The sequence below is a fragment of the Protopterus annectens genome, chromosome 3.part1, assembly GCF_019279795.1.
Source record: "Protopterus annectens isolate FY-2018-M chromosome 3.part1, PAN1.0, whole genome shotgun sequence".
Lineage (NCBI taxonomy): Eukaryota > Metazoa > Chordata > Ceratodontiformes > Protopteridae > Protopterus > Protopterus annectens.
Genome location: NC_056732.1, coordinates 24,030,476 through 24,046,222, shown reverse-complemented (window position 1 = coordinate 24,046,222; position 15,747 = coordinate 24,030,476). Strand labels below are relative to the sequence as shown.

At 41.8% G+C, this 15,747-nt stretch overlaps 1 protein-coding gene across 1 annotated transcript in view; it reads left to right on the top strand.

Moving 5' to 3' along the window:
- LAMA1 (laminin subunit alpha 1) overlaps positions 1 to 15,747 on the top strand; it is a 3,417,884-nt gene that overhangs the window by 3,365,759 nt on the left and 36,378 nt on the right. The window contains exon 55 of the mRNA XM_044066516.1: positions 10,876 to 11,098. Within this exon, the coding sequence (XP_043922451.1) occupies positions 10,876 to 11,098 (223 nt within the window). The remainder of the gene's footprint in view (positions 1 to 10,875; positions 11,099 to 15,747) is intronic.

The window sequence follows — 15,747 nt, the reverse complement described above, 5'->3', positions numbered from 1 at the left end:
TGTTGGGTAGGATCATGTAGAACAGCTGTGTAAAACATTCACTGTATCAGTAACTATTGGGTAGGATCATGTAGAACAGCTGTGTAAAACATTCACTGTATTAGTAACTGTTGGGTAGGATCATGTAGAACAGCTGTGTAAAACATTCACTGTATTAGTAACTATTGGGTAGGATCATGTAGAACAGCTGTGTAAAACATTCACTGTATTAGTAACTGTTGGGTAGGATCATGTAGAACAGCTGTGTAAAACATTCACTGTATTAGTAACTGTTGGGTAGGATCACATAGAACAGCTGTGTAAAACATTCACTGTATTAGTAACTGTTGGGTAGGATCATGTAGAACAGCTATGTAAAACATTCACTGTATCAGTAACTGTTGGGTAGGATCATGTAGAACAGCTGTGTAAAACATTCACTGTATCAGTAACTGTTGGGTAGGATCGTGTAGAACAGCTGTGTAAAACATTCACTGTATCAGTAACTGTTGGGTAGGATCACGTAGAACAGCTGTGTAAAACATTCACTTTATCAGTAACTGTTGGGTAGGATCACATAGAACAGCTGTGTAAAACATTCACTGTATCAGTAACTGCGGGTAGGATCATGTAGAACAGCTGTGTAAAACATTCACTGTATCAGTAACTGCGGGTAGGATCATGTAGAACAGCTGTGTAAAACATTCACTGTATCAGTAACTGTTGGGTTAGGATCGTGTAGAACAGCTGTGTAAAACATTCACTGTATCAGTAACTGTTGGGTCGGATCACATAGAACAGCTGTGTAAAACATTCACTGTATCAATAACTGCGGGTAGGATCATGTAGAACAGCTGTGTAAAACATTCACTGTATCAGTAACTATTGGGTAGGATCACATAGAACAGCTGTGTAAAACATTCACTGTATCAGTAACTATTGGGTAGGATCACGTATAACAGCTGTATAAAACATTCACTGTATCAGTAACTATTGGGTAGGATCATGTAGAACAGCTGTGTAAAACATTCACTGTATCAGTAACTGTTGGGTAGGGTCATGTAGAACAGCTGTGTAAAACATTCACTGTATTAGTAACTATTGGGTAGGATCATGTAGAACAGCTGTGTAAAACATTCACTGTATCAGTAACTATTGGGTAGGATCATGTAGAACAGCTGTGTAAAATATTCACTGTATCAGTAACTGTTGGGTAGGATCACATAGAACAGCTGTGTAAAACATTCACTGTATCAGTAACTGTTGGGTAGGAGCATGTAGAACAGCTGTGTAAAACATTCACTGTATCAGTAACTGTTGGGTAGGATCACATAGAACAGCCGTGTAAAGCATTCACTGTATTAGTAACTGTTGGGTCGGCTCACATAGAACAGCTGTGTAAAACATTCACTGTATTAGTAACTGTTGGGTAGGATCACATAGAACAGCTGTGTAAAACATTCACTGTATCAGTAACTATTGGGTAGGATCATGTAGAACAGCTGTGTAAAACATTCACTGTATCAGTAACTATTGGGTAGGATCATGTAGAACAGCTGTGTAAAACATTCACTGTATCAGTAACTGTTGGGTAGGATCATGTAGAACAGCTGTGTAAAACGTTCACTGTATTAGTAACTATTGGGTAGGATCATGAAGAACAGCTGTGTAAAACATTCACTGTATCAGTAACTGTTGGGTAGGATCATGTAGAACAGCTGTGTAAAACATTCACTGTATTAGTAACTATTGGGTAGGATCATGTAGAACAGCTGTGTAAAACATTCACTGTATCAGTAACTGTTGGGTAGGATCATGTAGAACAGCTGTGTAAAACATTCACTGTATCAGTAACTGTTGGGTAGGATCATGTAGAACAGCTGTGTAAAACATTCACTGTATCAGTAACTGTTGGGTAGGATCATGTAGAACAGCTGTGTAAAACATTCACTGTATCAGTAACTATTGGGTAGGATCATGTAGAACAGCTGTGTAAAACATTCACTGTATTAGTAACTATTGGGTAGGATCATGTAGAACAGCTGTGTAAAACATTCACTGTATCAGTAACTGTTGGGTAGGATCATGTAGAACAGCTGTGTAAACATTCACTGTATTAGTAACTATTGGGTAGGATCATGTAGAACAGCTGTGTAAAACATTCACTGTATCAGTAACTGTTGGGTAGGATCATGTAGAACAGCTGTGTAAAACATTCACTGTATTAGTAACTGTTGGGTAGGATCACATAGAACAGCTGTATAAAACATTCACTGTATCAGTAACTGTTGGGTAGGATCACATAGAACAGCTGTGTAAAACATTCACTGTATCAGTAACTGTTGGGTAGGATCATGTAGAACAGCTGTGTAAAACATTCACTGTATCAGTAACTGTTGGGTCGGATCACATAGAACAGCTGTGTAAAACATTCACTGTATCAGTAACTGTTGGGTAGGATCATGTAGAACAGCTGTGTAAAACATTCACTGTATTAGTAACTGTTGGGTAGGATTACATAGAACAGCTGTGTAAAACATTCACTGTATCAGTAACTGTTGGGTAGCATCACATAGAACAGCTGTGTAAAACATTCACTGTATCAGTAACTGTTGGGTAGGATCACATAGAACAGCTGTGTAAAACATTCACTGTATCAGTAACTGTTGGGTAGGATCATGTAGAACAGCTGTGTAAAACATTCACTGTATCAGTAACTGCGGGTAGGATCATGTAGAACAGCTGTGTAAAACATTCACTGTATCAGTAACTATTGGGTAGGATCATGTAGAACAGCTGTGTAAAACATTCACTGTATCAGTAACTATTGGGTAGGATCATGTAGAACAGCTGTGTAAAACATTCACTGTATCAGTAACTGTTGGGTAGGATCGTGTAGAACAGCTGTGTAAAACATTCACTGTATCAGTAACTGTTGGGTCGGATCACATAGAACAGCTGTGTAAAACATTCACTGTATCAGTAACTGTTGGGTAGGATCATGTAGAACAGCTGTGTAAAACATTCACTGTATCAGTAACTGTTGGGTCGGATCACATAGAACAGCTGTGTAAAACATTCACTGTATCAGTAACTGTTGGGTAGGATCATGTAGAACAGCTGTGTAAAACATTCACTGTATTAGTAACTGTTGGGTAGGATCACATAGAACAGCTGTGTAAAACATTCACTGTATTAGTAACTGTTGGGTAGGATCATGTAGAACAGCTGAGTAAAACATTCACTGTATCAGTAACTATTGGGTAGGATCATGTAGAACAGCTGTGTAAAACATTCACTGTATTAGTAACTGTTGGGTAGGATCATGTAGAACAGCTGTGTAAAACATTCACTGTATTAGTAACTGTTGGGTAGGATCATGTAGAACAGCTGTGTAAAACATTCACTGTAGTAGTAACTGTTGGGTAGGATCATGTAGAACAGCTGTGTAAAACATTCACTGTATCAGTAACTATTGGGTAGGATCATGTAGAACAGCTGTGTAAAACATTCACTGTATTAGTAACTGTTGGGTAGGATCATGTAGAACAGCTGTGTAAAACATTCACTGTATTAGTAACTATTGGGTAGGATCATGTAGAACAGCTGTGTAAAACATTCACTGTATTAGTAACTGTTGGGTCAGATCACATAGAACAGCTGTGTAAAACATTCACTGTATCAGTAACTGTTGGGTAGGATCATGTAGAACAGCTGTGTAAAACATTCACTGTATCAGTAACTGTTGGGTAGGATCATGTAGAACAGCTGTGTAAACATTCACTGTATCAGTAACTATTGGGTAGGATCATGTAGAACAGCTGTGTAAAACATTCACTGTATTAGTAACTGTTGGGTCAGATCACATAGAACAGCTGTGTAAAACATTCACTGTATCAGTAACTGTTGGGTAGGATCATGTAGAACAGCTGTGTAAAACATTCACTGTATCAGTAACTGTTGGGTAGGATCATGTAGAACAGCTGTGTAAACATTCACTGTATCAGTAACTATTGGGTAGGATCATGTAGAACAGCTGTGTAAAACATTCACTGTATTAGTAACTGTTGGGTAGGATCATGTAGAACAGCTGTGTAAAACATTCACTGTATTAGTAACTGTTGGGTAGGATCACATAGAACAGCTGTGTAAAACATTCACTGTATTAGTAACTGTTGGGTAGGATCATGTAGAACAGCTATGTAAAACATTCACTGTATCAGTAACTGTTGGGTGGGATCATGTAGAACAGCTGTGTAAAACATTCACTGTATCAGTAACTGTTGGGTAGGATCGTGTAGAACAGCTGTGTAAAACATTCACTGTATCAGTAACTGTTGGGTAGGATCACGTAGAACAGCTGTGTAAAACATTCACTTTATCAGTAACTGTTGGGTAGGATCACATAGAACAGCTGTGTAAAACATTCACTGTATCAGTAACTGCGGGTAGGATCATGTAGAACAGCTGTGTAAAACATTCACTATATCAGTAACTGCGGGTAGGATCATGTAGAACAGCTGTGTAAAACATTCACTGTATCAGTAACTATTGGGTAGGATCATGTAGAACAGCTGTGTAAAACATTCACTGTATCAGTAACTGTTGGGTCGGATCACATAGAACAGCTGTGTAAAACATTCACTGTATCAATAACTGCGGGTAGGATCATGTAGAACAGCTGTGTAAAACATTCACTGTATCAGTAACTGTTGGGTCAGATCACATAGAACAGCTGTGTAAAACATTCACTGTATCAGTAACTGTTGTGTCGGATCACGTAGAACAGCTGTGTAAAACATTCACTGTATCAGTAACTGTTGGGTAGGATCATGTAGAACAGCTGTGTAAAACATTCACTGTATCAGTAACTGTTGGGTAGGATCATGTAGAACAGCTGTGTAAAACATTCACTGTATCAGTAACTGTTGGGTAGGATCATGTAGAACAGCTGTGTAAAACATTCACTGTATCAGTAACTGTTGGGTAGGATCATGTAGAACAGCTGTGTAAAACATTCACTGTATCAGTAACTGTTGGGTCGGATCGTGTATAACAGCTGTGTAAAACATTCACTGTATCAGTAACTGTTGGGTAGGATCACATAGAACAGCTGTGTAAAACATTCACTGTATCAGTAACTGTTGGGTAGGATCATGTAGAACAGCTGTGTAAAACATTCACTGTATCAGTAACTGTTGGGTAGGATCACATAGAACAGCTGTGTAAAACATTCACTGTATCAGTAACTGTTGGGTAGGATCACATAGAACAGCTGTGTAAAACATTCACTGTATCAGTAACTGTTGGGTAGGATCATGTAGAACAGCTGTGTAAAACATTCACTGTATCAGTAACTGTTGGGTAGGATCATGTAGAACAGCTGTGTAAAACATTCACTGTATCAGTAACTGTTGGGTAGGATCACATAGAACAGCTGTGTAAAACATTCACTGTATCAGTAACTGTTTGGTCGGATCCCTGTTGTAGTACAAGCTCCCTCCTTCCTTCCCCTTCTAACAGAGCTGTCTTGTAAAACTTCAAGGGTAGAAAAGAGGCAGCAACAAAGTGAAGTATGTGCTGCTGTCCTTGCCTATACCTGTTTTTTTTTTGCATGTGTGATTTTTACGTCTGTGCTTGCCAACTATCAATCCCTTCTACCTTAGATCTTGAGGCCATTCCTTCTTTATAGGTTGTCCACCTACACAGATTGAGAGCAGCTCTCAGGGGGCTGTCAACCAGATGGTTCTGAATAATTTTTCCGCAACCTGTTTCCAATCATCTGCTAGCTATTGAGGGTTGGAATCTTTACCCCTACCACATTTGAGTCTGACTTCGCTTTACTGGGGCCATCTGTGTTTCTGGATCTAACCTAAATCTCTGCAGGCTAGGAAACCACATTTTGCAGCTGCCCTATATGCAGCCCCTACCTCATTCAGGACACAGACTTTAATATCGCTAACCCTATCCCCTAGGTGACTAATATGAATACTGTATCGTCATGGAATATGCTACGCCCACCCCTTGTGTGTGTGTTCTCTCATCAGTTTCTCTGGATTAGACATCTTATATTCCCCTGTCTGAGACCATTGGCACTATTCACCACCCTTTCCACAGGACAGGAAACCATCTCACCCTCCCCCTGGATGACATAACCACCTTAAGCTACCTCCAAGCCTGGCTGTTCAAACTCTAGTATTGTTTGTGTAACAGTTAGTGCTTTATTATTTGCCACAGATCTGAGCACCTGTTCCTGTTTTGGCTAGGTAGAGCTCTGCAGTTGATTTTCTTGAGAATATGGTAATATAACACTCTTCTCACTATATCAACTGATGCTATCAGTAGATTCCTTCTTTTATCTGGGATGCAAACAAGTGTCCCTTCATATGGAGGAACTGGCATGCACCCTTACATGTGTGGAGTTGCGGGAGACACTCAGGTTTGCTGGATGACTGCACATGATTGTACCCTTACATGTTCAGAGTTGAGAGTCAGACAGGTTGGGTGGATGACTGCACGTGGTTGTAGCCTTACATGTTCAGAGTTGAGAGTCGGACAGGTTGGGTGGATGACTGCACGCTGTTGTACCCTTACATGTACAGAGTTATGAGAGTCAGCCAGGTTGGGTGGACGACTGGACGTGATTGTACCCTTACATGTGCAGAATTGTGAGAGTTGGACAGGTAGGGTGGACAACTGCACGTGGCTAATTCTTACTTGTCAAGTATTCTGCTGCTACAGTGATCCTGCTTTAACATCTGCTGTTATAGTGTCTCACAGAGCTGTAGTTTCTTAGGATGGATTATCTTTGCAGTAGAATTCTAGACATTTAAAAATTAATCACATGAAGGTCATTCACCTGGCCAACTTGATTCACAGAGCTCTGTGGACATCAGGCATGGTTTAAGTCTTCTACAGCACAAAGACACGTGCTTGTATTCTGGATACAAAGACAGTCATCCCCTACTGCCGTAATTTCTCTTTTGCTGCAAGCATATGCACATCTTGGCAAAAATGTTCATGATCACTTGATCTGTTTCCAATCTCAGAGTTCCTTTTCCTCAGGAATCTACAAAACGTAATTGCCTCACTGCGGAAGTAGTTTATTTGTTGACCTTCTGTCTGGTTTTGTGCCAAATTTTGCTTTGTTGAGATTTCCAGGGAAACCATCTATTTCTGAGGAAGCACATCATACACACCTGAAATGCCTTTGAAACTGGGGGTGTCGTATCGCATACAAACACAGTCTGATCTTTCATTTGATTGTCAGATCTATGTAGGTTTTACTTAAAAGTTTGAAGAAGCAGGGACACTACGCTGGGAGAGTAGGTGATACAGAAGAAGCTGGAAGCATTTATGCAGGTTTACAAACTGTTGCCAGCATCTTCAGGGTGGTGTCTGCCCCTAAGAAAGTACACAAAAAAGAACATTGTCACATGGAAGCTGATGAAAAGAAGACCCCCAAAAAGGATACTGAAGAGCATGAAATTGCTGACTTTATGTCCAGTCTGCCCAAGAACACATCTACTAGAAATATAATTCCTCAGAAGCTTTTGGTAGTTGCCAGTTTCCCTTTGTCCTTTGTGGTGGTGGACACACAAACAGTTGCTAACACTTGCTCCCAGTGTGAGTACCAGACTGATGTTCTCCGTGTTTCACTGTTGCAGTCGTTACGTTTGGGTTGTCTGTGCTCCCAGTGTGAGTACCAGACTGATGTTCTCCGTGTTTCACTGTTGCAGTCATTACGTTTGGGTTGTCTGTGCTCCCACTCTGAGTACCAGACTGTTGGTAATCACCAGGACATTGCCCTTTCATTTGGAATCGATGATGTAATCAAGGAAAAATGCCAAGGGCCACCCTGGTCTTAGGACCACCAAGGCCAAGGTTAGCAAGACATGCTGAGTCTGGTAAATTAGCTAAGAAAGCCTTTAATCTTTCAAGAAAAGCTGGCTCAATTTGAATATTGTATTATATTATACCTGACAAAACCAGAAAGAGACATTACAGTGTTGTGTACCATTTTGAGACAGTTTCATATATTTTTGGGATACAAAATTAATGAAGCTAAAACAAAGGCGATAGCGGTAAATTATTTGCCCACACATAAATTGGTTCAGCAGTATCCATATTTATGGGGACATGCTAAAATTAAGTATTTAGGAGTATGGATGATTCTGACGTGGCAACTAAGGATTTGTGGGAATAGACTAAATAATTAAAGATAATACAAAAACTGAGAAAATGGAAGCTTTGTTATATGGATATGGATATTAAGATACAAGCAGTTAACATGTTTTTAGTCCCATTAGTCTTGTACACAGGTCAGGTATATTTTTATCAATCAGAGGAGAAGTTGTGGATAGCAATTAATAGAGATCTGAAGGATTTTGTCTGCGAGGGAAAACCGCAAGGGCAAGTGGGATAAGCTGGTCCTTCCGTAGAACAGGGCACGCTGCGATTACCCAATCAGAGCGAAACAGTTAAGGCTCCTATACATAACACAGGCAGCAAACTATAACTCAAAGTGGAAAGGAATGATGTTGAAACGGGGGGGGGGGGGGCTCAAGAAACAATGAGAAACTGGGATTGGGTGCAGGCCTGTAAGGAGAATAACAGTAATCATACAGAATATTATATCCGTAAAGCAGCAGAAAGTATTCTAAGAACTAAACCAAGACGGGAATGGAGAAAGGAGATTCTGCCGATAGGGATGACTGCAATTAGGGATACAGACAGTAGGCAAGAAGGGGCTGAAAGTTATTGGAGAAAACTGGCAAAGGAACCAAGGTAGTGGGAGCAAATAACTAGACAGAGAGAAAAGTAATAGAATAGAAAGAGGCTAAGAATTTATTTGGACTGCAGGCTAGAGATTGCCTTCCCTATCAAGGATTTATATCAGAGTATAGGCAAAGAGAAAGAAATGGGGGGGGGGATCCTAAATGAATGACCAGCACTGGTAGAGTTTGTAGTGGAGTCTAGAACAGAAGCTGCCATTAAAAAGGAATAATTAGTAGAGCATATAAAATATTGAATAACTATAAGTATCAATCAGAGGAGGTTAGAAGGGATTGTAAAGAGAGATTGAATAAGCAATGCATAAACAATGAGAGGATATATGTATGTCTCCCAAGTGTGCAACAAAATCTAGAAGGTTTAGGATTTTTGCTTAGAAATGTGTACATAGATACTTTAATACACCAAGTAGACTCCAGAGAATTTTTCCTCAGGTAGACAACAAATGCTGGAGGTGTGATGAGGAAGAAAAAGGTACTTGGGAACATATTTTCTGGGAGTGCAGTGGGTTGATGGACTTTAAAGATTCTCAGCAGGATGCACTGTTGGAGGTGCTGGATGGGTGGATTGATGTGATGAGGGAGATGATTTTTCTGAGCCATTGTACAGAATCAGAATTACCTAGATGTAGTAAGACCTTGCTGTGTTTAATTATGGTGGCTGCCAAAAAAGCAATTGCTAGAAAATGGAAGTCAAAATCTAAACCAACTATAATAGAAGTAGTGAATATAGTAACAGAGATAAAACAACTGGAACTGAGATCGTTAGAAAAGGGTAGGAACAAATTATTTAGGAAAATGTGAATTGTGGGAACAATACATACAACAAAGGAATGACATTTAAAAGAAGGCAGGACTTGAATGAGTTATGTAATGTTTGACTGAAAACAATTGGGTAGATTATAAGTGATGCATAATGTTTGCAGCTGGGAGTGTGTCAGTATAGTTTGTGATGTAAAATGCTTGCAACTAGGATTACATCTGTGTGGTTTGTTTTCATGATATAGATGTATGATTACTTATGTCGTAAGTGATGGTTTTATAAAGATGTTTCTTGTTTACAAAAACTTTGCTGTAGAAGTCTGTTCCCCTCGTGGGTCCCTTTAACTAAAGCATGTGTATTTGGACACTATAATCCTTCCATTCCCTGGCCTTACCAGGCCCAAGCATCTCACTTAAGTGTAACATTTCACAACTTTCAAAGAATGTTTTGCATATTTAGAATGCAATTTGTACTTCTGGTGACTCTGAGAGACAAAAGGGATGGGAAACAACTGGACCAGTCCAAAGAAAGGCCATCAGGATCTTCAGTGTGATGGAAAGACATGAGTATTAACTGTGCATGGAGCTGCTGATCTTGTGTTCTTAAGTTACATTTAAAGAGAGAGAGAAGATAACATGTGGTGCACAAGTGCTGCACAGGAAAAGTGAAGCCTCAGAGTGAGGCAGAAAGGTACAGGGAGGCAGGAAGAGTGAAGCCTCAGAGTGAGGCAGAAAGGTACAGGGAGGCAGGAAGAGTGAAGCCTCAGAGTGAGGCAGAAAGGTACAGGGAGGCAGGAAGAGTGAAGCCTCAGAGTGAGGCAGAAAGGTACAGGGAGGCAGGAAGAGACCATCACATGAACTGCACGGCTACTCAACCTTTTCTGGATCTGAGAAAGTAATTTTTCCCACAAAGAGAGAGCGTGCTCTAGACCTTTGGCACAGACTGCTTGAGCGAATAGTGGGCTGTAAATTCACAGCTGCCTTCATGAGGGTAGGGAGCATCTGCAGCCAAATGGACAGACTAGACAGACCAATGGTTTCCTGCAGTCTGAATGTGTAATATAGTGAGATTAGTAGCCAGATGCTGGGTAGCTGTACACAATTGTGCCAGTTTTTAGGAACTACTTCAGAAGTCCCTGATAAAGGTATGTAGATATGTTGAGTATTTATGTTTTTATTACTTTGATGTAATCATGCAGGCAGGATTTAACATTATCTAATTTTTCACTTTATTTTACTGCAGTACTGACAGGCTTTTTGACCTTCTGAGCATAACAGTTGTAGCTCAACAGATAAACATAGGCATATGTTATATTTATACAAAATGTTATGACTATTATAGGTACTGTTCCATGTTAACAATGGTGCTGGGAGAGTGACTGCCACATACGAACCACCTGGTGCGGCCAGCCTGTGCGATGGGAAGTGGCACAAAGTTCATGCAAACAAGAGTAAGCACCACATGGTTCTCACTGTCGATGGAAATGCAGTGCGAGTTGAAAATCCATATGTTCGGTCAACTGCTGCAGATACTGATGACCCCATCTATGTTGGTGGCTATCCTGGTAAGTGAGCAGGAGCATTTAGTGATATGGGCATTTTGGAACTTCTGAAAGTAACTGTGAAAAGTGTTTATGGGTTTCCTTTATAGTACTAACATGGGCCTGTCTTTGCCAGAGCTGTTTGGCTCATCATGATACCATTAGCATCACTCATATGAAACATTTATTGTGGTACAAAACATTTCGACATGCATGTCAGAAGTAGTAAACCTTATATTTATCAGGCTCTTTAAAAGGAGTATGTGTTTGCTGTAACCCCTTCTCTGGAACAGGCTCCCCATCCATGTGAAGCAGAGATCCTCCCTAACCTGATTCAAGTGTAACTTGGACAATTGCATGGGAAACAGGAAATGCATCCCTGGTTTGGCACCGATGTCTCTAATGGACACAGGCAGCCTGTAAATGGTTCGTCTCCCAGGCCCATGCTTACACTTATCTAGGGTACGAGAACTCTTCAGAGATTTGAGATGTATGGCTAGGCTTAAAAAAGCCCTTGTGGTCATTAACCTGGTAAATAAACACCAGTGAACCTATGTACCCTCTGATTGAAGTCTCCTGGTGATTCATTCCTTTACTTGTTGGTGTTTTTTCAGTCTTTTCCTCCATATTTTTATCATGCTCCTTTGATAGCCTGCCTTATGACCTGAAATATTGAAATGTCTGGTTTGCTCCTGAAGTGATTCTGTATACTAATATGCAGTCTAATATCAGTTGTAAAAAAAAAAAAATACTTGAATCGTATGGATGCTAGCCACTGGCATATGTTGCAGATGTTCTTCGTGTTTCACTGTTGCAGTCATCACATTTGGATTATCCCTGCCAGGGTAGCCCTAAGTCGGCCCGAATACCAGAGGCTTAGTATTTCTGAGTCGGTTGCTGTCGCTCCAGTACTGACGTCAGTGGTATAAAAACAGGCAGCCAACACCATTACATCAGTCTTTCTTGCCGAGGAGCCCGAAGCAGAAGCAGTTCGCACAAGGGCCAGTAGGCCGCTACCTGAGTTTTCGTTTCTGAATTGAAGTTGAAGTCTACTAAAGCTAACTACCCCATTGGGGATCCTTTTTTCTTGCTCTAACCGATGTCAGAAAAAGTTAACAATTGTCTCGCCTGTGGAAAGCAAATATCACACTGAGACTTTCATTCTTACTGCGTCACTTGTTAAGGCTCAGACCACGACGTCCCTCACTGTTATCTCTGTGCTTTGTTCAATGCCAGAACTATATGTGTCATTGGGCCCTTATTGTAGCTAGATTTTTTCACTCTCAGTCCTCGAATTCCGATATGGCTTCAGTAAGCCATCCGACAACTGAACTTCCGAAAAAAAATAAGGATAAAGACAGGGACAGACTGCACAGGTCAAAAACTGCTGACGACGCTTTTGTTAAGCTAGTCGTCAGTTCTCCAGTCCTCAATGAGGTGCTTTCACAGCCCCTGATGCCCGCTTCTGTGGATTCGCAGGCACTACCGAGACCCTTTTGGAGTCTGGTATGTCGCGAGACTCTTCTTCAACAAAGGATCCTGCGGATGTCTCTACCTTGGATGGGTCCGTGCCGCTGAGCAGGCACCAGCTTCCGAGGAAGTATTTCGCACTACCAGTACCCGACAAAGACTGACAACTTCTGTCGCGTCTACAGTTCTTTCGAAAACTACCCAGTTTCTAAGGCCCAGGGTACGCACCACACCCAAAAAAACAACAACCCAAGCTCAGGCGCCCGCTTCCTTGCCTCAGTCTCAAATGCTTAAAATGGCGGAAGACCTTATAATGCTCATCAGGGGAAGCCAGACTACCCCTTCCAAAAGAAAGAGACTTGTCCCCAGTAGTTTTATCTGAACAGGATACCGATGACTCTGATGCATATGAATATGAAGATATGCAACCGCTCTCTGCTTATGAGGATTCTGATGCAGAGTAATCTATCCCTTCAGCCTCTCCACCCGAGGACTTTCGTTTGGGGAAACCCTACATACTTTACGGGAGCATTTCCAATGGGAATGTCAGGACTATCCTCAGTCAAAAAAGAGACTAAGGGAATTCTTAGATCTTCCACAGTACAGACCTCTGGCCATTCCTCCTGTCCTGGAAGTTGTGGATGATGTTTTTATGGAATCCACTCTGACTCCTGACACCCTCCCTCCTGCTCCCAAGAAACTAGACAGGTACTATAGAGTCCCTGACTCCCACAAATTTCTTTTCAGAAATCCTACTGCTGACCCCAAACTCATCTCTCAAGGACCTAAAGGAATTAAAGCAACTTCAGCTAAGATTCCCAAGCACTAGACAGATGGGGTAAAAAAGTATGCACCTCTGCTACTCTTGCTATTAGAGCATTAAATTGTCAGTTCCATGTGCTGAAGTATCAGCAACACACCATGGAACTCCTTAAACAAAAAATATTTTCTTTCCCTGCTTGTGCAGAAAATAGAGTTACAAATGTTAATGCATTCTACAAGTCAAGTAACTAAGCACACCTTACAGTGTGGTTTTGACGCCCTAGAAGCATCTTGCAGGGCAGCAGTCTCTGGTTCTGTACTTAGAAAGCATGCTTGGCTTAAGGAACAGACATTGCCAGACCATGTCATATCCAAATTATTGGACGCACCTTTGCACAAAGACAACTTATTTGGCACCAAGGCAGAAGAGGTCTTAAAAAAGATCGAAGAAAATGCTGAATCTATGCAGACAGTTAAAGACTTCTTACAGGTCCAGCCACTGAGGTTCAGTAGGCATTGCCCCTCCAAGCACTGGTTCTTTCCTGCCCACACCCAGGTCAGCTCAGCCCAGACCTAGGGCCCTCCAGACAACAGCCCCAGGGAATTCAGAGATCAAAGCAATGGAGTTCCTCCTTTTCAAAACCAGGGAGTGCAAAGCCACCCCTTATGGTAAGAGCTCACAATGACTTTACACTTCCACCCCCTCCCTCTGCCCACATGCACTTGCCCCTAGGGGGGAAGACTCTCCTTCCACGCAAGCAACTGAGCCACCATCACCAACGACTGCTGGGTCCTCAACATAGTGTCCCAGGGATACAAATTTTATTTCCACACTCTGCCAATCCAAAAAGGGTTCCCATATCTTCCCCCAAATCTGTGGGCAGATGCCAAAAAGCAAGTCTTTTCCCTTCTCTCTATGAGGGCAATAGAGCATGTTCCTCTAGAACGGATAGGCCAAGGTTTCTACTCCAGACTCTTCCTGGTACCCAGGAAAGAGGGCACATGACGCCCCATCTTCAATCTGTCCATTCTTAGCACCTTTCTGGTGATACTAAAATTCAAAATGTTCACCCTCCAGCAGCTTCTTCCTATGGTTTCCAAGGATGCTTGGTTAGCCACCCCAGACTTAAAAGAGGCCTACCTACCAATACAGGAAATACCTACTTTTCAGTGCAAGATCACTGCACTTTCAGTTCTCTGTGCTTCCCTTTGGCTTATCCACTGCACCCACAGTTTTCACAAAATGTCTGGCTCTCGCCATTGCCTTTTGCAGACAAAGAAATATTAAAATTTACCCATACTTAGACGACTGCCTGATTCGGGCAGAAAGTCAGGAAAAGCTGCTAAAGCACTTGACCTTTGTAAAGGACGTACTGACCTCCCTGGGGTATACTATCAATGAAAAGAAATCCAAACAACTACCCACACAAAAAAATTGTATTCCTGGGAGCAAGCCTGGACACAGCATCCTAGATAGCATTCCTTACACCAGATGAACAAACCGACCTGACAGCCTACTTCTCTCAGCTAGCCACCAGAATCTAGTTTTCCGCAAGGAAAGTCCTGCAAGCTCTAGGTTTCATGGCTTCTTGCATTTTATTCATTCCATATGCCAGACTGCATATGAGGAAACTATAATTGTACCTAAAAAGCCTTTGGTGTCAGCTCTCTCAAGACCTGGAAACTCTTATACCAGTGATAACTTGTCTAAAGAAAGATTTTCTTTGGTAGGCAGCAACATGCTACCACAACAAGGGACTTCCCTTCTCTCAACCCCACGCCGCCCAGACCCTCACCACAGATACATCAGACTATGCCTGGCTTGCACACCAGGATGGCAGGTGCATTCAGGCCCAATGGAGTCCAAATCAAATACATCTGCACATCAACCAAAAAGAGGTGTTAGCTGTTCAGCACACCCTGACAGCTTTCAGACCCCTACTCTCCCCAGGGCCTCTACTGATGAAAACAGAGAACACCACGGTGATGTGGTACATCAACAAGCAGGGAGGGACTCACTCTTATCCCCTGTGCAGGCTCGCCATGACCCTTTGGCACACAGCCTCAGCCATGCAACTACACCTGTTAACACAATTCCTGTTAGGCTCTCTAAACTCTCTGGCAGACAACTTAAGCAGAAACCTGCTAGACCCACACGAGTAACAGGTAGACCAAAGAACCTTCACCCTTATAACCCAGAAATGGGGAACACCGAAGGTAGACCTCTTTGCCTCCCACTCCAATCATCAGCTCAGCAAATTCTGCACTAGGGAAACTCACAGCAAGGCCTGGGAAGTGGAGTCTCTATCCTTCCAGTGGGTAACCATCTCGGTCTATGCATTTCCCTCTCTACCACTCATTTCAAGGGTACTGCTCAAAATAAGGGAGGAAAAACCGAGGACAATCCTGATTGCCCCAGACTGGCCACACCAGCACTGGTA